This window comes from Porites lutea, chromosome 9 (assembly GCF_958299795.1).
Source record: "Porites lutea chromosome 9, jaPorLute2.1, whole genome shotgun sequence".
NCBI lineage: Eukaryota > Metazoa > Cnidaria > Anthozoa > Scleractinia > Poritidae > Porites > Porites lutea.
This window is the reverse complement of record NC_133209.1, coordinates 25,810,874-25,834,285: the sequence shown is the minus strand read 5'-3', so window position 1 is coordinate 25,834,285 and position 23,412 is coordinate 25,810,874. Positions and strand designations below refer to the sequence as shown.

At 39.5% G+C, this 23,412-nt stretch overlaps 1 protein-coding gene and 1 pseudogene across 1 annotated transcript; one reads left to right on the top strand and one right to left on the bottom strand.

Moving 5' to 3' along the window:
- Window positions 1-5,063: 5,063 nt before the first annotated feature.
- On the bottom strand, window positions 5,064-22,803 carry LOC140949111 (uncharacterized; annotated as a pseudogene).
- On the top strand, window positions 16,400-17,050 carry LOC140949110 (uncharacterized). The gene is made up of 2 exons (XM_073398347.1): window positions 16,400-16,812; window positions 16,924-17,050. Exons 1-2 carry the CDS (start codon window positions 16,400-16,402, stop codon window positions 17,048-17,050), a joined length of 540 nt encoding a protein of 179 aa, XP_073254448.1.
- Window positions 22,804-23,412: the final 609 nt, after the last annotated feature.

Sequence of the window (23,412 nt, the reverse complement as noted above, 5' to 3'; positions counted from 1 at the left end):
ACCGACCGCGAAGTAAGAGGACTCGCGCGTTCTTGTGTGTCCACCCTCCTCTTACGCCCCATATGAGGAGATCTACAAGGAAAGTCACTAGTTAGTTTCACTGAGGCTCGACGAATAAAACCTTACTCAAGAACTGTCGAGGGCATCGTGTGCGAAACAGGAAAAAGACAATGTTTATTCTACACCAGGGCTACAACAAGCGATCAATTATTGCTCGACAAAATAAGTAGAGCTCTTAGTTTATAACTAAGGAATTTGCCCTTTGGAGGCAGCCAGATATCACGGATATCTACCGCGTATTTTGCACAAAAAGCAGGAAATACAAGAATAAAGTAATGCCTGACATAACGTTGAAAGGTAAAGACAGTCATGACTGCACGAAGTCTTATTATTTAATCGGGTATTCAATCCGTGTTCAATCGCCAAAGGTCGATGACATGAAATAGAAAGCTTAGTTTAAAGCTAAGCTTATTGATGCTTGCAGATGGCAGGTGACGGAACATACTTGGAAACGTATAAAAATATAAAAACCAGACGCTGAAGTTTAACCTGAATTAACTTTGAAATATTTCATGGATTTCTAGACTTTGCCAACACTCGTATCTTACCGAAGACTCCGTTTTGCATTAAGCTGAGATCAGCTAATTTCTTTCCTTGGTAAACAGATTTCCTGCCGGCAGGGCGAGTGGAAAAGTCTCGCATTTAGTACAGTGCGTGAAACAGTGCGTGTGTATCTGAATTACGTGTGTTTTCGATTCGATCAAATATTGTTGCATCACTTGCATGTGCATTCACGCTATTACAGTGATATCAGATGGAACACTAGGGCATTCGTGGCCACATCCCATGCATATCAGTACGTAGAACAAAGGCATCCCAAGAATGTGGACAGATTGTGGGAAAACCTCGCTATACAGTTTATAAATTGCTGCTGACCACCCCAGCTAGAATACGTTTGCGAGCTCGCTTTTGCTCGCCCGCAATGATAAGAAGACTTCTGTTGGAGGGTATGTGTAAGAGGTACCAGTTTTTAATGGAAGGTATATAAAATGCCCACCTTCTCTGTCAAAAATCGGCAGGTACAAAACGCAGGTCACAGGTCACAGGTCAGGGCACAGGTCACAGGGCACAGGTCACAGGTCACAGGGCACAGGTCACAGGGCACAGGGCACAGGGCACAGGTCATAGGGCACAGAAAACGCAGTAAAAACAGTTAAGACACTCCATTAGGCTTTTTTGTTTTATTTCCGGTTACGCCACAATCAGGCATATGCTTGCCATCGACCATGCTTTCCGGTTTTGTACTGAGGGTTGAACAAGTAAATGGCTAAAGTTACACATTGTATTGGAACTTGAGGAGTTCCTTCTCTGGAGATCTCGAAACGAGGCTTTTTCTTCGCTCCACGCGAGCGGACTTGGAACGAGGCTCTGAGAGGAGAATGGAACGGAAAATAGCCTCGTCTGTGCAGAAAGCAACATGGCGGAAGACCAGAGTTTCGAGGTAAGAAAACAGCACTTGCTGACAAGTTATTTTGGCCTCAGTTCCACTGAAGAACTGAAAAATAACTTCGTGAATTATCAACACACGTCTTCTTCGCTAACTATCGACTGTGCTGCAATCGTGAATTGCCGATTTCGGTTTGTTGCTGCGTACATTGATGTTTAAGACTTAAGTTGTCATTAAGTTGAGCAATGGAAACATGGTATGATTCTAGCCGTAGTTACGAATAGTGACACCTTTTAGACCAAGACCGTTTGCATAATTTGAAAGTTTTTTATATAACTATAATCTTCAAAACCTAACGTACTTGTTCGGTATCGCTGTTAGCAGTCCATGCATCAGGACCGAGCTTTGTTCCATTTTATTACGCGAATGAAAGAAGATGTATAGGATATGCAATGTGGCTTTGATCATTTCTGTTTTCATTATTTTTTTTAATTCTACAGGAAACAGATTACAAAGAAGCCGAGCTCGCCTCACAAGGATCTTCTTGGAGATTTCCCTCATCTTTGCTGGGATATACTTTGGTAGGTTTTCATTTAACTTTTTAAGCTTGCTATCGAAAATAAACGGCTTTGCATGGTCGATGGCAAGCATATGCCTGATTGTGGCGTAACCGGAAATAAAACAAAAAAGCCTAATGGAGTGTCTTAACTGTTTTTACTGCGTTTTCTGTGCCCTATGACCTGTGCCCTGTAACCTGTGCCCTGTGCCCTGTGACCTGCGTTTTGTACCTGCCGGTCAAAAATGGTATATTAAAGGGTAAACTAAGGGGGTGGGTTTCTGGGTGGAGCCTCCTCCCAATTCACCTCAAGAATCAGGCCAGAGACGAAGGGTTTTTTTCCTCTCATCCCCTTGGTACAATTAAGTCTAGTGAAAATAGAAGATGGATATCAAATCTAGAAATAATAACGACAAGGAATTCGTACGAAAATATTACCTATTTATTAATTAATAAACAACAACAACAACTTTTTTTGAATTGCCATTTACATAGATTGAATTGCATAGAAGAAAAATAAAGGATGATAATAGAAAAATACAGCAATGAATTACAAAATATATAATAATTAATAATCAGCTACAACATCCTAACTCTTGTTTCGTTTTCTTGAAAGATTCGAAAACAAAATAACCGATTTTTTACAAATAAAATTATCTACGTTATTAAAAAGGAATAATATTTTATCTTCTTCATTCAGAGTATAAAAGATGGGATATTTCGAGATTATATCATTAAAAAACGTCTTCCTTATACACAAATAAGAATCACAGTGAAGAAGAAAAAATCTTAAAATCAAAAATCGGTTGTTATTATTAAAACGGTGCAATGGTGGACAGCGTAACGAGGATTATATTTTTAAATTATTATTTTTTCTTTTAATAAATTAATTTTAGCACCTGCCTTTTTAAAGTTGAATTTATGTAAATAAAATATATATTGTTTATGGTAATCAGAAGCCCATCTGAGCTTCTGCGGTAACAAAGACCGTCGCGCAGACTCCTCGAATAATAATAATAATAATAATAATGTTTATTTCTTATATTGCGCAGTCTAGCATGCGATAAAGATATGATCGAGTGCGCATTACAACACTAAAATCTTAAAGGAATAAATGGCTAGTCCAAATAATGATAATAATAATAATAATTTACAATTTTCGGAAAACAATAAAAGTAAAATATGAGTTAATAAAAGAACTAATAAAAAGCTAATTTAAAAAGATGTGTCTTTAGTAAAACTTTAAAAATGTTCAATGATTGACATTGTCTAATTTCTAGAGGGAGTCGATTCCATACTTTGGGCGCAGCATTTTCAAACGCCCTATCCCCGAGTGTCTTTTTTGTTCTATAGGTATTGTCCATTAGGAGTATGCCCCGGTATGATCTCAACTGATACCGCGAGCTCTCTTTGATTTTTATCAAGTCTAAAAGATATTGTGGTGCGACGCCGTAGATACATTTGTGAACTAGCATTGCTATCTTGAATTCTATTCTGTGGGTAACCGGAAGCCAGTGCAGGTTGATCAGGGATGGTGTGATAGGATCATACCTAGATATAGTACATACCAGCCGAGCTGCCGCGTTCTGCAGGCGTTGCAGCTTACCAAGATGAACAGCGGGCGTACCATATAATAGACCGTTACAATAGTCTAATCGTGACATTATAATAGCCTGTACAATGGACTTCCTATTATCATATGATAAATACTTTCTAATACGCCGGATGTTATGTAGATGGTAATAAATATTCTGACATATGCTGTTAATATGTGTGGTCATATTCATGTTTGCATCAAACCAAGCACCCAGGTTTCTAACAGAGTAAACCGCAGAAACCTTTACCTCACCTACTTGCAAGTCACTTATCATAACCTTATTTAACTGTGCGCGTGTACCTATTATAAGAAACTCGGTCTTAGCATCGTTCAGCCGAAGTTTGTCTTGGACCATCCAGGTTCTTATGTCCCTGATGCAAGCTTGTAGAGCGTCAACAGCATCCGTCTCAGTAGCAGAACCATCCGGCTTAAATGAGATATAGAGCTGCGTATCATCAGCGTATGCGTGAACGTTAGGGAGATGGGATTCAACAACATCGAAGAGCTTACTTGCGTACAACGTGAAGAGCAAGGGACCAAGACATGATCCTTGAGGTACCCCTTGAGGCAGATCAAAGTCACTCGAATAGCTCCCGTTAATCAGGATTCGCTGTTTCCTGTTTGATAAATACGAGTGAAACCATTTAAGAGCGGTACCTGTAATTCCATACGTCACGCACAGGCGATTCAACAACACTTGGTGGTCAATCGTGTCAAATGCTGCACTCAGGTCTAGCAATACCAAAGGAGTAACTCGTTGATTGTCCATTGCAGCTAGTATGTCATTCTGTATCTTCAATAGGGCAGTCTCTGTGCTATGACCAAGTCGATAGGCTGACTGGAGGATGGGATACAAACCCGACTGAGTAACGTGATCGGTTGTCTGATCATAAACTGCCCTTTCAACCAATTTAGAGAGGTATTGCAGATTACTCACAGGTCTTAAATTGGATAAGGAAGTCCCTTGCTTGGTCTTCTTCAGTCTTGGATCCACAAGGGCCGTTTTCCAATCAGATGGAAAGTGTCCCAAGGAAAGTGAAGAATTCACGACATTAGTGATGATGGGGAGAAGCATATCGGACATGCCGACTACTAAATTGGTCGGCATAGGATCAAGTTGACAGCTTTTCTTCGATGATCTACTGACCAGCTTCCTTATATCTTCCACAGAATACGTATTGAAATGATCAAGTTTCCTATCGCCTGTAAACACTTTATCCTCAGCCACCGCCCCAGGATGAAGAGTACACGCATCAAGCTCTGCCCGAATCTTTGCAATCTTACGGTCGAAAAACCGCCCGATATCGTTGGCTAAGATTGAGTTGTCCGTGTATTCTGGAAAACACAACTCATTCCTAGGAAGTAACAATGATCGAGTGGCCCTGAATAGCTTTCCTTGGTTTTCACTATTGTCGTTCACAAAGTCTGAGTAGAAAGCACGCTTAGCCCGTGTACTTAAATAAGTAACGTGGTTCTTGAGTTCCTCGATAAAATAAAATGCCCATCAATAAAAGCTGTTTGCATTTCTGATAGATGTATCGATTGAAAACAATTTTTGACAGTTATTTTGAAAGTTATGGAAGTTCTGAAAGTTAAGAAAAAGGAAATCAAACAATCGCAAAACATCAGCACTGAAAAAGAGGTAAGAGGGGATTCCGCGTTGGTCATCCATCCAAAATTAACCGCGTCCGACAGGGCTTAACTTTGTGGAACGGACACGTCTCAACATACAGCAGTAGCTTTTATTGAGCTACTGATAAACAACAACTCGAAATGCTATTATACAACGTGATTATACCGTTACTGAAACTAACGGTAACATAGTTTAGAACTCATCGAAAAACGTACTAAATTACATTTATACTGAACCGTTTCGTATCGTTTTAAGATGTAATCAAGTAAGTAGGACCGAGGCGACTACATTCAAACGACACGAAACGATCTGGTTAACAAGTACGGCTTATCACACAGTCGCTTTGCTCGGGGCACGTTTCTCGGGATGTCGCTTATTTGAAAGCCTTATCTCAAAGTACACGTTCCCCATCGTCACCGGGCGAAACAGTACACATCATATAAGAAAGGAGTTTGCTGTGAGGGCCTTGGGAAGACAAACCCCAGCGTCGCCTACACTGCTGGCACTCAAAAGAAGAGTTTCTTGAGGGAGGGGTTTGCTGTGAGGGCTTGAGAAAGAGAAGAAGCGCCGGCCTCGCCAATACTGTTACCACTTAAAGACAAGCTAGTCAGGGAGGAGTTTGTTGTGAGGGCTTGAGAAAGAGAAGAAGCGCCGGCCTCGCCAATACTGTTACCATGTAAATCCAAACTAGTCAGGGAGGAGTTTGTTGTTAGGGCTTGAGAAAGAGAAGAAGCACCGGCGTCGCCAATACTGTTACCACTTAAATACAAGCTAGTCAGGGAGGTGTTTGTTGTTAGGGCTTGAGAAAGAGAAGAAGCACCGGCGTCACCAATACTGTTACCACTTAAATACAAGCTAGTCAGGGAGGTGTTTGTTGTTAGGGCTTGAGAAAGAGAAGAAGCGCCGGCCTCGCCAATACGGTTTTTGCCTAAATCCAAACTAGTCAGGGAGGAGTTTACTGTGAGGGCTTGAGAAAGAGAAGAAGCACCGGCGTCGCCAATACTGTTTTCACCTAAATCCAAACTAGTCAGGGAGGAGTTTACTGTGAGGGCTTGAGAAAGAGAAGAAGCACCGGCGTCGCCAATACGGTTAGCACTTAAATACAAGCTAGTAAGGGAGGTGTTTGTTGTTAGGGCTTGAGAAATAGAAGAAGCACCGGCATCGCCAATACTGTTACCACGTAAATACAAGCTAGTAAGGGAGGTGTTTGTTGTTAGGGCTTGAGAAAGAGAAGAAGCACCGACGTCGCCAATTCTGTTACCTTCTAAATCCAAACTAGTCAGGGAGGAGTTTACTGTGAGGGCTTGAAAAGGAGAAGAAGCACCGGCGCCGCCAATTCTGTTATAACTTAAATACAAGCTAGTAAGGGAGGTGTTTGTTGTTAGGGCTTGAGAAAGAGAAGAAGCACCGACGTCGCCAATTCTGTTACCTTCTAAATCCAAACTAGTCAGGGAGGAGTTTACTGTGAGGGCTTGAGAAAGAGAAGAAGCACCGGCGTCGCCAATACTGTTATGATCTAAATACAAGCTAGTAAGGGAGGTGTTTACTGTGAGGGCCATGGAAATCGCAGCAGCACCAGCATCGTGTATCCCGATGTAGCTAAAAATTACTTCAGTCTGGGACGACATGTCAAGGTGCTTACCTAAACTACAAACTAAGCAAGTTTTAAGGCTGTCCTGGACACTTGAACATTCCAACAAACACTCACAAGCTAAACTCATATATCTCATATACGATTTACGGTCTTCGGCAGAGTTGATTTTTTTAGCAATAACAATAAAGAACGACATTGCAGTTTCCTCACTCCGTGAGGCTATGATGCCACTCATGAACAAAAAGACCTGTCTCAGTTTATCCAAGTATCTCTTATCATCTACAACTGAGGTTAAGTCTCTTTCTTTGCTGATAACCTGAAACGCAAGGAAAAGGCCAGCAAAAAACTCCTGAAAGCTTTTGTGTAAAAATGCACAGCGCGTGGAAGGTTTGCGCTTGGCGGCACCTTGTTGAAAAGACAAGAATCCAAAATTGATACGCTTGACGGTATCTTCCTTCTTTTCAAAGTACAACTCTCCTTTAAGCAGGGATTCTAACGCGAAGCTGCCCAAAAGCAAAAGTTCTTTCTTATAACCTGAAATCAAGTCCTCACCGCTGCTTTTAAGTCCGTTTTTTACTTCGTATCTTCTCAAAACAAAGGCAACTATTTCAACGTACAACTCAGTCCTGTTTGTTGGAAGAACACCTTCGAAATCCTCGAAAAGACAACAGAGTAAAGCTGTATTGAGTGGATTTTTTGTTAACTCGCCTAGCGTTTTAAGTGGATCATCATCATACTCTGGAAGTTTCAATCGTTCAATCATCTTCTCAGCCAAGTGTTCCTTGCCTTTAAAATACTTTCTGATAAAACTTTTCGCATCCTCTTTAGTAAATCCTACAATCTCCCACAGGGCGTCACAGTACGGCCTTACTTTCTTTCCAACCTCATGGCGAGATGTAATGACAATGTGACAAGCTGGGAAGAGTTTACTCTGAACGAGCGAGTAGTACATGTCCAGTTTAAAGGGATCTGCCTCATCTAATCCATCAAGCAGTAGCAAACATTTGGCCTGATTTTCTCGGATGTATTTGAAAAAATTCTCCTTAGCTTGTTCGTCAATATCACCAGGAAGAAGTTGGTCGTCAATAGCTTCCCAGATGCCAGATTTAACATCGTTGCATCTAAGCAAGAGCAGCACTTCAATTGATGGAAAAGACGAGTCCCATTCATCTTGTTTATTTGCCCAGTCATACGCCAGTTTTTGTGAGTAGGTGGTTTTTCCCATGCCAGGTTCTCCTTCGATCAAAAGAATCCGTGGTTTCGGGCAATCAGAGTGGGGTCTAAAGATAGAGGTCATGTTGGTGATTTCATCATCCGTCAATGTTCCCCGCGTTTTTTCTTTGTTCACGATCTTCAGTCGGGTAAAAATCTCATTCAAGTTGAAATTAAGGTCATCACACCATGGAAATGGTACCAGCCGTCCTTCACGACGTTTGTAAAGCTGACGAATCCTTTCTATGATAGCTGGCACCCCTGAGAAATACAAGATCCAAAAAATAAGAACGATTTGGTTTTATTATACTGTCATACAAGCCGTCCACGCTCTGTATATCGTCTACGATACGCTTTTATGTTTTTGTAACGTTGCAAAACGAACGAGCCGAAGATCGATATAGACGACCTTTTTAGGATAACTATAATGATTCTCAATCCTAATTAAGAAGAAGCATGAATTACGTGAAGAATTATTTACAAAACCCAACACAGGTTTGTCTTTACGTCGTTTATGTAATTTGCACTTAATAGACCCTTCCAAGATTTTAAGTAAGTAATTATCCATCGACACTACACTACTGGAGAGCGCCTTAAAACTTACCTTGTTTAAAGGCGATACGTTCAGAGCAAGCGAAGATATTCTTCAACCGTGACAAAGTCCCGAAATTTTATACAGACTTTTGTACGGTGGGGGGCATGAACTTGCTCTCTTCCATAGAAACGTCTGTAAAATTTCGCGTCTTTTTGGAGCTATATGTTGGTTAGTTTTAACCAAATCACTCTTTAACTCAGCAAGTGATTTTAAGGTCTTCTTTCCAGCCAAATGGTCCAAATCAAAACTGTTAAAATACGTGGGAAGGTCTATTTTCTATGTTAAAATGGCTTGTGGTAGGCTCATTTTTTTCCTAGACTGCCAAACAGTATTTTTCTTTGAGAAAATTAAACGCTGCTCGTTAGACACAGAGCGCCGTGGAGGCCGTGTGTCGCACGCGAGCCCCACACGAAAATTAGTCACTCTCTCCAGTATCACTCTCCGTTTTCACTCTCTGTTTGATGAGTGAATGTATTCATGACGAACGCAAATCAAAGCTGTTTTGCGTCTATGGTTTTTTCTAAATAAAAAGAAGCTTTATTAAAGCAGAAAACTTTACCATACCGCACAATTTTGAGCATTTTAGGGGTACTACTGTTGGTTTCTTCAAAAGCTGTACTAACATAATGCGAACCATAGACTGACTATAGACTTATAAAGTGTCACAATTTCAGTGCGTTGTTAGAGAAAGATACCTGCAAGATGCTGCTGGGTTATGGATTCGTTTTGCTGAGATAAGTGGTCAGAATACCTTCCCCTTTTGGTTTGTCGTGAGATCTGGTCATCGCAAGAAGCACCTGTTGAAAAAAATCGTTGGTTGAGACGCGGGCCACATCATGTACATCTATTTCAGTTAACCTTGTCGGACGTCAAGGTCTCATGCGTACTCCACAAGACTGCAAGGTCATGTGGGTAGCTGCACGTAAATTCTTTGCAATTTGGTCATACATTCGCGGCTGACAGTGCCACAGAATAGTATATATGAAATGTCACAAACTTTTACCTTCTTCAGAATTTGGTAAATTTTATATGGAATTACCCATATTATTTGCGATCTCATCGCAAAGACTTTCCTGCTGCAACGTTAATCAAAAATAGCTGTAGGCCGACAACAGCATATTTGCGTTTGAGTTGGGTGGATTTACTAGCACATTTCCTTCTTTTAATAGACTGTGATTACGTACACAAGAACAAACTGACTTAAAGTCAACTCTGTCAGGCGCATAAGCGGCGCTGTACGCGTCTCATGATGAATGTTTTGCTCATTTCGCCCCATATAAATTAAAAAATTAAATTAAAACTTTAATAAATACTCCCCAAAAAAAAGGTTTTTCAGTACCTATTTACAAATATAAATGCAAGCTATATCTAACAAGCTAATAATTGTTATATAAGGTAATATTATAATATTATAATAGGTAATATTAATTGGTAATATTAGGTAATAATAGGTAATATTAATTGTTATATAAGGTAATATAAGGTAATCCAAGAAAGTCTTTGATCCTGGATTCCACATTTTTGATTCCGGATTCCTTGTTAGTTGAACTTGGATTACGGATTCCAATTGCTGCGGGATTACGGATTCATGGGACTGAGTTCCGGAATCCAAGAGTTAAATTCCAGAATCCAAAGCCCAAAATTCCGGATTCCACGAGCAAAAGACTTCCCGGATTGCATTGGTGGAACGACTCATTAAAATCAAAGTGAAGCAAAGAGTGGAATAGGTCAGCTTTAAATACAGAAGAACATTTTGAAAATTGAATGTTTATATATTACCTGCATGGTTCTCAGCTAGCTTCCGCTTCCTCGCACTATCGTGCTGAGCCTCTAAGAGACCGTCCACTGAAAGAATCAGCCAAAGACATCATTAGCTTTTTTTTTCTTACTCTTAGTAAGACAAAATTGTGTACGCAATTTACAGCTAAGGAAAGAATGTATAATCTGAATTTTTGACCAGAAACAGCGCACATTTTCTTAAAGTTTGTGTAACTCTCAACTGAAAGTGCTAGAGGTAAAGTTGAGCGTCTAAAAGTTGCGGTAACGACCCCAACCCTCACAAGTGCTTCTTTTTAACTCTTAATTTCACGCTGCCTGGCAATGAAGATGGAATATCAAAACGGAAGAAAAATATTGACGAGGCTTCTGATCTCGGATCTGAGCTTTCGCACTGTCTCACTCAATACACATTCAAGACTTCTTTTACTGACGACAAATTCGGTCTGTTTCCCCTGCGCCTAATCATCACACACCAAACTGACAACAATTTATACCTGAGTAATGAGGCCAAGTGCTGAAAACACAAGGATCACTTAAAATGTGTGAGACAAGAGATGCTGCCATCACACTAGCAAAAGCATCCCAACTTTCTGCAGTCGCTTGCTCACCATCCGCAAAATCAGCTATTCCTTTAACAATGAGCCACTCGAGTTGAGAATCAAATGCAGCTGTAAAAACACCTGAAAAATGGAATACAATTAGGAAGTATATTCTTTTAGGAAATCAACTCCTGCGAATTAAAGAAACTAAAAAATTAATTGCCTTGCGTATAAACGCACGTGTAAATCTTTACTTTCCAATAATTTTTGACGATTTTACTAACTTTCACAAAAATGTCTTTCTGATTACAACCTGGAAGTAAACCAATCAGAGACAAGAAAACGCCAAATCAAGAGATGCAAGACCCCGACGACAGCCAAGTACGACAGATTATGATTTTCACGTCGTTTCTTTTGATTTGCTAACTGCAATCTTTCTTATAATGAATATGTTTTATTCAATAACGTTATTGTTATAAGCGAAAATTCCGTTGAAGTTCCGTTAAGGTATATGCAAGTTTGGAGCTATAAAGCTCCGAACTTTTCATCAAAAGCTGTTTGTGTCGAAGGTCTTCAGACTATCCCAAATCAGACTTAAAACAACAGAGACAAATGTTCCCCCTTTTTTTAGCGATTACATGTGCGCCTCCTGTTTAATTTTACTCTATAACTGTTGCGGGAAAATGGCGCCAAGTGTATATCAGTTATTGCAGTCAAGTGTGTAAACACCTAAAAATCCAATATCCAATAAATCCAACCGCTAATACTTAAAGTAATTACGATGTGCTTATTCAAAATAAATATTTTCGTCGCTCTTTCAATAGCCTACGTGCCAGGCGCCAGATAGTTTTTTTGGTCCGTTTTTTTTAGAGCACGCGAGAAAAAAACACGGGAAGGCCGGGAAGAGGACGGCCTTCACGCCTTTTCTCCGGTCGTACGCGCGCATCCTCCCTTCATTCTTAAAAAAATGGCGCCTGCAATCCTCTTTCAAAATCTTTTCGTTATGCATGTATCCCACAACATCAACAGGTGTCAAAAAGCCTACCTGTTGAGACTGCAAAGTAAAACGGCTAAAAGTCATTTTTCGAATTAAAAATTACCGCTAACTTACAAACATTAACGACACATTCAAGCAGCGTTGGCCTCGGCATAAAGTAAAATATTCACAAATTTCGGCAAGTGAGTGTAAATATGAGAATACACAATAAACAGAGTAATAAACAGGTACTTCTCGTTGGAATTTGTGAATATAATTACTTCTGGTGGAGGCTAACCCTGTAAAAATTGCGTCTCCACTTCTTTTATTCAGCGGACATAACGAACTCAAAACGGGACTCCAGGGTATTTTATACTGAAATATTAATCAATCCCAGCCATGAAGGTAAACGTCTGCGCCTTTTTAAAGCACTCTATGGTACTGTTAGTCGCACCTTTATGACCAAATTACAACGGAAGGATCTAAAGCTACCAACAAAACCTTGTGTCCTTGTGGCGTAGGCTAGCCTACGTACGAGCAAGCTCTCCTATTTGGGCGAGCGAAGCGACTCGCGAGGGGCCGCCCCCTTTTCTCGCGCGTGCCTCTCACGCGTCTACTTTTCACGATATCCCCTAAATGGAGAGCTTACTCGCAGCCTAGGCGTAGGCTTGAAGCCTTTATACGACAAACTTAATTGAGATAGCTGTATAAGAACGCTATTGTTCAAAGCTAACGTGACATGCACTCACCTTCGCCCTCCATCTCTACTACTGCCGCGAGGGGGTGGCGGTCGGCAAGTTCCTTTCGACGCCATTGAGCTCTGATCTCCTCTGGGCCACTTAAGAACTCGCCATTGCAGTGAACTTTGACCTGACGATCTTCTGGGTTCTTTAAAGGTGCCTGCCATCCATTAGCGCAGTTCGAGATTATTTTTGAGAAAAGCCTACTCACGTGACTACTCATGCCAGCTGACTGCTCTTGGTCGCTTGTCACCACTTTGGATGCATATGTTGTTAGTTTGGCTGATACAACAACGTCTCCTAACTTAGTTTTATCAGGATTGAGACCACTGCATGCTCCAACAGATATCACGGCCTTGGGTTGTAAAATAAGGGCGGCATCCTTGACGGCAATCAGAGAGCTGCTTGGACCAATGGAACCTTCATTGCATCTTAGCAGAGCAACTTTCACTTTCTCTTCATGACTTTGAACGTTGTTGAAGTAAACGTATCCAACATCCTTGTAATAATATCTGTAACGATCTTTTAGCTCATTGTAACAGGATAAGAACTCACAGTCCTTAACGGTTAACAGTAGAACATCAACGGGTAGATCAGGTTGTTTCAATGTTGTTGTAACATCTTTTATGGATGGAAGACCAACAGCCAGCTGTGGTGGGCCAGCATTGCTGTCCTTTAAATTACAGCTACACGCCTTCTTTGAAGCTTCTGACATGTCAGTTTTCGGCTAAATTGCACTGGAGACATAAAAAGAAAAAGTATAACACACTTTAGCCTTGCACTATACATCGATTTTTATAACGTTTTTCTAAGAATGTGGAAGCAAAAAATTATTAGAATACATGTATTAAGAACATTACTCGGGCTAAGGTTTACATAGGATCATTTTATATCATCCTGGTAAAACAAGCAATGTACAGAAATTATCATACATGCAGTTGACGGCGTAACCGTTTTAAACTTAAAAGTACACCAAGCACTACAGTTACAGTTGGAATCACATGCTGTATCTGGAGATGGTGTCAATGCATATTCCACTGCTCTGCATCAAGAATAAATCTGATTAACAAGTACAATAGTCAACAACACAGCCGTTTTCAGTGCACTTAAAACGACTGCGTAGCAGACTACAAGTACGATGGTTTAAAGGAAGATTAGTTACATTCATAATCTACTTTATGGTGGACTAAGTACGGTAACATAATCTTATTTCCCTCAACCCCCCCCCCTCCCCCCCCCCACCCCCTGCAAAAAAAAAATGGAGGGGGAAATCCACAAGAAAAGATACAAGCTAATAAGAACTTTCAGTACTTGCGAAGCCTTAGCTACTATAAATAAACTGACGTGTAATGTTTTATGCAAGTGCTGGAAGTTCAGATTTGCTTTTGTACTTCAGTTGCATGACCTTGTTTTTTTTTTTCTGAGAACAGTAGTTCTTTATGAGGAATTGATCCCATCTCCTCTTTGTTTGGAAAAGCAGTACTGGCAGCCCACTTCACGACTAAATTAAATTAGCCCCTCTCTCTCTATTAACCCCCACCCCCCCCCCCCCCCCCTTTAATCCTTTCACTGCCAGAGTGCTTGATGGAATTTTGTAGGGTGACTCTAACTTTCAAGTCTGTGGGCAAAATCCTATGATGTGACCATACAAATGAAAGCTCTCTGCCTGTACTTTCAAATGGTGCTATTATTTTTCAATATTTTAGAAAGTGGAATTTGGAAATCTGGTTGAAATTGGCCTGAAGCTACATTTGGCAGTGAAAGGGCTAAACCTGCTAGTTGAAAAATAAACTCTTGGGAGGCATAATAGAGGATTTACGGTAATTTAACAAAATGTCTAGTTTTTCTAGGTATAGAGAACAAACATTGCACTTTCCCCCATCAGTAATGCTTGGTACAGTGTACATTTGTTGTAAAAGAACAGCTTAAATGTTATTTTATTTGGAAAATCTTCTCTTGTATAGAGGCATTAGTGTTCTTGTAAACTTGAGCAAATGTTAGTCTGAGTCTTACAGGGGGTGGGGGGTTTGGGGGGTAAGTAAGTAAGTACATTACTTTATTAAAGTGTCAGTGGTTCTAGTGTTTACACACTGATAAATTGGAGACACTATTATGATAAAAAAATATATTTACTCAATTGCATATTACATCTACAACATCAATATTAAAATAAGCTTTTGCCCGGTGACATTAAAAACTATTTTAAAAAAACATATAAAGTCAAAAACCATTTCCCAGTTAAATTCACAAAAATGACATTAAAAACTATTGCCCAATGACATCTAACATAAAATGCTAAAAATGGTTATGTAATAATAAAAGGTGATAAAAATATATACAAAACCTACACTAGTTTTGACAAAGGACACAATTGTTACAGCTAATGTCTAAAAATATGCAATCTATTTTTTATTTAAAAGCCAAGACTGCGCTTTACTATTTTCTGTCTGTAAGGTTTAGTTTTAGTTTTATCAGGAGGCAGAGTCTTACATGCTTTGGGTCAGGAAGGTAAAAGGAAAGTTAAGAGTTGAACAAAAAAAATTGAATTAATGGCAAAAATTACCAAAGAGAGATAACTAGCCTAGGGGGGAGAGGGAGAAGGACAAGGAAGGAGGAGCAGGAGGAAGAGAAGGAGAAGGAAGTATAAGGAGGAGGAGGAGAAGAAGGGAGAGGAGAAGAAAAAGGAAAAGAAGAAGGAGGGAGGAGGAGAAAGGATGAGGATGAGCAGGAGGAGGAGGATCAGAGGAGGAAAAAGAAAAGGAGAATATCGAAGGAGGAAGAAGGAGGAGGAGGAGGAGGAGGAGGAGAAGGAGAAGGAAGGATGAGGAGGAGAAGGAGGATTAAACCTCACTACTTTATGCAGAATCTCCATGTTGTTTTAGAATTAGGAACTCCAAATGTCTTAACTTGGTGTTAGCAGGTTGATCTGTTGACTACTACAATAAAGAATGACCAAAACGTAACATTTATGTACCTGTTTAAAATTATGAATTAAATTATGAAAATTTAAGCTTATGTTTAAACACTATGTCTACTACATTTATTTCAGTTTCCAGTTCATTATTTTGTTCTCTGCAGTTTGAGGCCAGAAGTAAACAAGTGCCTGAATAAGGGCTGGAAGCAAGACTTGGCCTGACTTTTTCTTTTAGTGGCCCCTTAATTTATTTGAAGTTTTCATTTTACATAGTACAATTAAAGTAAAAAGGAAAAACAAACAAACAAACAAACAAAACAAAAAACTATTACAGCAGACAACATCTAAGTTGATAGAAAGTGCTTATCTTAACATTTATGAACAACATTTAATTGTTTATGAGATCACATTATTTATATTGATTAACGTTTCTCACTTACTAATTTGGTGGGAAAAATTTATCAACACATTTACAGCAATCTGACACTCAAAGATATACTTCATTGACGTAATAGATCAAAAACGAGTGCGAGGTTTTCATCAACACCGAGAAATGGATGAAAGCACGACGCCGAAGGCGGAGTGCTTTTATTGTTTCGAGGTGTTTGGAACCCCTGATGAAAACCGAAGCACGAGTTTTTGATCTGACTTCTCAAACTAATGTGAGAATTTAGTGGAATTATTTCCGAAGAATATAGGTAATTAGAAGACGTGCTCAATAGGCTATTGTTTGTTTCTTATTTGTAGTAAATGAAATGAATATTTAATATGCGGCCATGCTGGCGGGTTTTTTAGTAGATTAACATTACGTCGCGTTATGGAGGTCAAGTCCGGATCAGAACGATTTTGCGTTCCTAAAACTTCTTTTCAAGAAAATGCTCTGGTGAATGACGCCGTTCCAGCTTCAACTAAGTATAAAAACAAGTGGGCTGTGAGCATTTTTGCCGAATGGCAGAGGTTAAGAGAGGTTCAAGTTCCCGTATTAGATTGTGGTGGTCTCTTCACGGACTACGATTTACACAAGGTTACCTCTCTGAGCGCAGATATTGCTGGAATGGATGCTCTGTTGCTGAACTATTGGTTGTCAAAATTCGTGATGGAGGTAGCTAAAAAGTGCGGCGGAAGATACCCTCCCAAGACTGTTTATGGTATTATTTGTGCACTCAAACGTTATTTGGAGGAGAAAAATGGATCCGAAGCTTTGAATCCTCTGGACGCTAGTAACAAAAGGTAATTGACAACTTTTAGACCACATTGGTCAGAATTTTAAAATGAACTGTTTTGGGAATTGAATTTGGTGTGTTGTTTTTCGAAGGTTTGTCCTGTTCCGACGTTGCTTAGATGCCGAGGTAAGGAAAGCATTCAAGAAGGGCTTCACATTAAGTGCAAGAAGGAGGAGAAGGAGTTTGTGAGCGAACAAGAAGAAGCAACATTCTGGCAGAAGATTGGATCATCAGGACATGAATAATTAATGAGTTTGAGAAATGCTGCGTCAAGCTTTGAATAACAGAAAATGAAAGGAAAATAACCACAAAAACAAAAACAAAAACAACAGAGTACAACCACTTAATACTGATACAAACAATTAAAAGAGCAGCCAGATAACTATCTCAAACACTGTGCTCTGGAATAGAACTTAAGTAAAGTTGTTTATTTCGCAAAGGGACCTTAGAGTCAGCTTGAACAACAGAGTTTTTTCTTGTTTTCTTCTGTAGATGTTTTGATAAAGGAATGATCTCAATTCAGAGTTTACTAATTTACCTCTGTAAAGGCCTTAGGCTTTTATTGCGACAAAGAATCATTCATGCAGTATCTTTCATAGCTGACAAACACCCAGGCAGTAGATGTTTCTGATGTAGAGGTTCTCTGATGTAGGATTTGATCGCAAATTAAATACAGTTTACTCTGTTAAAGCCTTGTTAGGCTTTTATTGCAGCTAAATTAACCTTATTAATAGTTTCTTTGGTTTACTTGAAATGCTTGCATGAGAGGACACAGAGGCTTTTTACTGGAAGTACCATCCCACGCAGTGATGTTTTCTCCGCGGGCAGCTAATCCGACTTAATCCCATTTAATATGTCACGCTCCTCGAAAGTGCGAAAATTTTCTTGTCGTGTATTAGATTTCAGATGCATTTTCTTAATCTTCATTTCGCGCCAGAATAAATTAGTTTGCGCGCAAAGGGCTCCTAAAAAATCACAAGGTTTGTCCCACCTCGAGTCCACCTTCTGGAGATACGCCAGCTTGGTAGCTGGAATACATTGCCGAGGCGAAGATCTGGCATTTTTTCCTCCTCGTCGTATTTTCTTCACGGCAAATGTTTATATTTGTAGTGAGAATGCAGCGCATATCGGTGGATTGTACTTCATGCGACTTGCTACTTCTGAAAGAAGAGTGCCGGATTTCATCGTTTTGTTCATGTTTGTTAGTGTTGGCAAATGTAAGGTAAATGAACCGACCACTGTAAGGTAAGAATTGAAGTTTTAAATTTGTTACTCGGCGAAAAATCGTGGAATGGGAATTCGTGAAACTTGTGAGTATTACCTCTGTTACCTAATGTCATGCGATGACTCCTCGCTTTTTCCTCATGCGTAACACGGATACAAGCGATAAATTTATTTCGCAAAGTGAAGTATAATTTACTTAACGAGACCATTTGACGAATATTTCTTGTTATATGCTTTATTCATATTTGCTTGGCTTATTCAGGCTACATGCCAGGAGTTTGATGACAATGTTTGTGTGTTATAATTATGCTGATAAGTTTTTGCACCTTTATATTGAAACTCATGAGCCAAACGTTTGTAAACTCTAGCAAAACACTCTTCTATTATGGAGGAACTTTTAACGTCTTTCGGGGCCCTAATATGGTGTCAAATTTTTAGGTGAAACAAAGCTTGATTTTTGGCCAAACAGACTATAGCTTTTTTGTCTTTGAAGAGAGCACGAGGCAAACGTCCGTGAGTACAGTGTAAGCCAGTGATTCTTAAGGTAGAGCTAACAAAGTTAACGTAGGCTGCACTTTAGGTGGCACACCCATGGGTGCAGTGTAACCCAGTGATTCTTTAGGTAGAGCTAACAAACGTAGGCTGCACTTTAGGTGGCACACCCATGGGTGCAGTGTAACCCAGTGATTCTTTAGGTAGAGCTAACAAACGTAGGCTGCACTTTAGGTGGCACACCCATGGGTGCAGTGTAACCCAGTGATTCTTTAGGCAGAGCTTACAAACATAGACTATACAGGTGTACATCAGATGGCAACAAGTTTTCCAGTTAAAACTTTGTCATAAAGTGCTACACCATGGCACTTCGACTATTTCATTATCGCGCTTGTTTTGACGCACAATTGATAGTCAGGAGAAGTCGTATTGTCTAAAACCATAGCAAAAGACAATTTACACACATCACAGTGTTAAGGTAAGGCAATACACGGTATTTCCTTCAGGTACATTTACATTTTCTGTTAGGTTATAAGCGATTAAATCGCATGCAGCGACGAACAAAACGCAAAGCCGTCAGATATTCTAGAACCGTGTTATCTACAGTGCTGTGCATTATTATTGCTTAACTAACTAACTACGCGCTGATGGAAATAAGTTTCGGCCGCTTTAAATTTTGAAACAATTCACTGGTACTGTATAGTCATAATACGTATTGGAGCGGAAAGTTAGCACGCGAGCAGGGCGATTCTGCTGTGGTTTCTGTAATGTAGAATATATTACGGCAATGAGGCTCCCGGGGTCCGTTCTGGAAATCACAACTACATGTAGGATGAAATGCATTCTGCGTGCAGACGTCTCCTTTTCCAGGTTAGGTTAAATAAACCGTACCAACGGTTTGTTTGACAAAGCTCCCGCGAGACGGTTTCTTGGTGATTTTATTAATTTTTCCGATCCATTTTTTTTTTCAGCTCTATTTTCGCAGCTTTTGCGATACAAACTAAATTCATTTTTAGTTGTGATGGCATCACACTGCTTAATCATGACGGCTTTAGAAGAAACTGAATATATTGCGCTTCGCGATTTTGCAAAATCGCTGCGGGAATTAAAAAAAATTTTCTTCCAATTTCACGCTTCTTTCTCTAGTCAATTATCTCGTTTGTCTCGTTTTCTAAAGGTCCTTGAGAACAGAATAAGACAATATTTTATTACCGACAACCTAAAAACCTGATTTTTGACCAGATCGAAACAAAACTGACCTCTGAAATGGAAGAAGAAAAGTCTTTTATTTTTGCCGGCTTCGGCCCGCCGACGCGATCGTGTCTGTTTTGCTTTCATATGATGACATTTTCCTGACAGAAGGGTGTCGGGAGAAACACCTCATGCCGATCATACGTGACAAAATCCGCCGCGCCTAAACTAATTAAGAAAAGTCTCCTTGAAAGCTCCATACAATTCCTTATAACAAAATTATAAGGAATTGTATGGAGCTCTCCGGGATACTTACAGTGCAAGCCCTTTGTGTCCCCTCATGACCTTCATGAATACCTGCCAACGTGTACAAATGTAGTTTTTTTTTTAGTGAATATCATGATTTCTAGCTGATTTGTTTTAATGCTGGGAATGAAGGCTAGATTGCAAAATACACCACACTGCATCTGTAGCAATCAGAAGACAATGAAAAACCAGTCGGCAAATTTACAAACACACTCTGGCCTCGACAGAATTCTCTAAAAGAATTTTTCTGTTCAGAAAGAAGGCATTCCAGTTTGAACTGCTCTTTCACTGTTTACTTTGAGCACTCTTTGCCAACCTCCTTCTGTGAATTTTGACATGTCTAACCTACGCCCAACCATCACACACACATAAGAACTGGACCAATCATGATGCATGTTAAAGAAACCCACCAATCAGAAATGATCACATATATCCTGGCGACTCTGCTAGATATCAGAATGTGTGATTCCAGAAAATATCCATACTTCCCCCACACCCCACGGATGGTCAATGGAAATTCCTAGGGGGTGGGGGACTAAAGGGTAGAAATTTCCGAAGGGTACAGGGGGTGCCAACAAGAATAATTTTCCACAGGGTTGTAAAAGACATAATCGATCATCGAGACATACTTCAGTATATGTGGATTATTTTGATTTGTAGCACAACAAAAATTAGAAGTAGATGCCCTTTCGAGAAAAACAACATCAAGATGTTTGTCTCAAATGTCGTCTTCTTTGCTGGGAGTTCGACTTTGGATTAATTATTATTTTCTCAGCTTGTGGTATGAACGAAACGTTTTTCTTCTCGATAAATTAAGAAAAATTTACTTGACTTTTCATAAGTGGAAAAAACTGACTTTTTTGTGGAAAGAACTGACTATTTTGTGGAATGATCTGACTATTGATTGAAAAGATCTGACTTGGAAAGATCTGACTATGGAACGAAATGACCGGATACCTGATTTGTCCACATGCTCTAACAATTTGTTCTAACGCTCTAATGGATTGCTCTTATGATCTAACGCAATTTACTCTTACAATTCTCAAAAGGTCCCTTGCTTCTCTGGGTATAAATTTTAGCGTATTGATAAATAATAATTTCTTTACGTCCAACATGTATCTAGATTGCGGACTTGATTGCAGATAGTCTGATAAAAACTTAGGCTAATCGAGAACAAACGTCGTCTATCTCGGTGCTATATTTCTTGAGCTTGTGTAAACAACTTTATGCAAATTTCTGTTGACATTCAGTGAGCTGATCACAACAAAGTGTTGCGTGACGACCCAAATGAGACCTTTGCTGCATTTTATTATTGACTTCTAATAGACTGTTGAAGGCAAGCTGTTTGTCCAACAGACTTCTCGCCAAATCAACTTTTATTTGCCAGAAAATATTAACGATCTGTTTCTTCTTTGTGAAGGAGACTTTCGATCAAGTGCTAGGCAACAAAATAGATCATGTTTCACTGATGTTCATTTCTGAACATGAATCGATGCAAATACGGGATGCAGAATGAATATTTGCATATTTTTATAACCTGTATAATAATTCCTGAAATTTGTTTAACTACAAGTTTAGTTCATGCAAAGTTAAACTTAACTACAAACATCGAGCGAGAGATCGACTTTGTGGTGACTTTAGGACCCGAGACCGAACATTTAACGATAAACTTTGTTTGTAAGTTAGTTTTCTGGTAGATCCGTTTTGAAATTCGAATATCTTCACATAGTTTAATGTTAAATCAATAGTTGACTTTGAAGTTATGCTGTAAACGTTGCATTTGAGATGAAACTGAGACAAGATGTGTACATAGTAAAACTTAATTACAGTACCAGAAATCAATTTTGTCTAACTTTGACTGCAAGTAAATTCGTTTTGAAATTCGAAAATGTTCACATAGTTTTATTTCAATGAATAATTGAAATTTAAAGTTATGTTCTAAATGTTTTCTTGAGATGACATAAACTTATTATTAATCTCTGTTTTCATGCCTTGCATGTTTCGCTGGACGGACTAATAAAAAAGAGAGACTGCTCATCGTCTATCAAGCGTGCTCTACCTGTGTAAGAAATACAAATTGCCCTGTAAAAAGATTACAAATAGGTCAAAGATTACAGTTAATTTTAAGCGGTGCTTGGTCGATTATCTCTAAATACGGCAAATTAAGACCATGAAAAGGAAAATAGGAAATTCCTGGGGGCTGGGGGGGTTTATACATGACCCCTCTGGAACAGAAATTCTGAGGGGGTGGGGGGGTCTAATCGGAGGAACCATCCGTGGGTGGGGTATGGATATTTTCTGGAATCACACAATGAACTTTTGTAGTCACTAATTCGCAGACACAATATACCAATGGTCTACACAATGTGTGGGCCAGCTGCAATGCAGGCTAGGTGACTGCAGAAATCCTGGTTTTTTCATAGAAATGATATTTTGGGCACCCTGGCTTTCACAGGTTCAGAAAACTGGGCTTCTTTCAGTTTTCCTAGAGGACAGCCTTGTGCACTTGTGGTTGTATTATTTTCTAATTTGCTTTATAATTATTTCAAACTTATCTGAACCTTATCATACTCAAAACTAGTAGAAAATAAAAAGTTTAATTAAGGGTTAAACTGAATTGAACCACAACATATGTGTACTCTCATTAATAATATTTTCGCTATATGCAGTCATTAAGAACATACAAAAATACAGACAGTACCATGAACAGCGACCTATAAGGACTTCTCAGTGCTTTAGAACAACCAAAATCCAATCCAGAGGAGCAGGTTTCCTTTCATTTTGACAAAAAGTAAACAAAAATGAAACCATTTCAGAACATGATGAAAGATGAAATATAAATAACTTAAGTTTTATAGCCACATTAAAGGTGACAAATCCAATGGAACAAAGAGCTAAAGCAACGATACCCTGCGAGCAGAGGTTTCTCTCTTGCATGGCTTTTAGCGTTTTTATTAACGAAGTCGTTCACATGGCTAGTCTGTCGCGTAGTTACTTTGTTTACGCCCTCAGGCCTGAGAAACAAAAATAAACCAACTTTGCGACAGGCATTAGTCACACGAACGACTTCGTAAACACTAAAAGCCATGCAAGAGAGAAGGTAAGAGCCGAGGATCTGATCAATTACCCTCCGAACAGAGTCTCCTTCGATCTTCCGGTTCACCGGCTTTTCCACTCTTCGGCTTGGTTTGTGTCTTGATCCTGGAGTATTCACTAGCTCCCAGTATTAAATGCATGGGCAGTTCCGGCTTCGTATCTTCATCATCCATGGTCACACCAGCGGGGTGCGGAAACATCTTGATCTTATCATTGTACTGAGGATTTGGAATTGACAGCAGAACACCCTTGTCCACCTTGCTCACTGTTGTATTCATCTCAAACTTTCCTCGAGTAC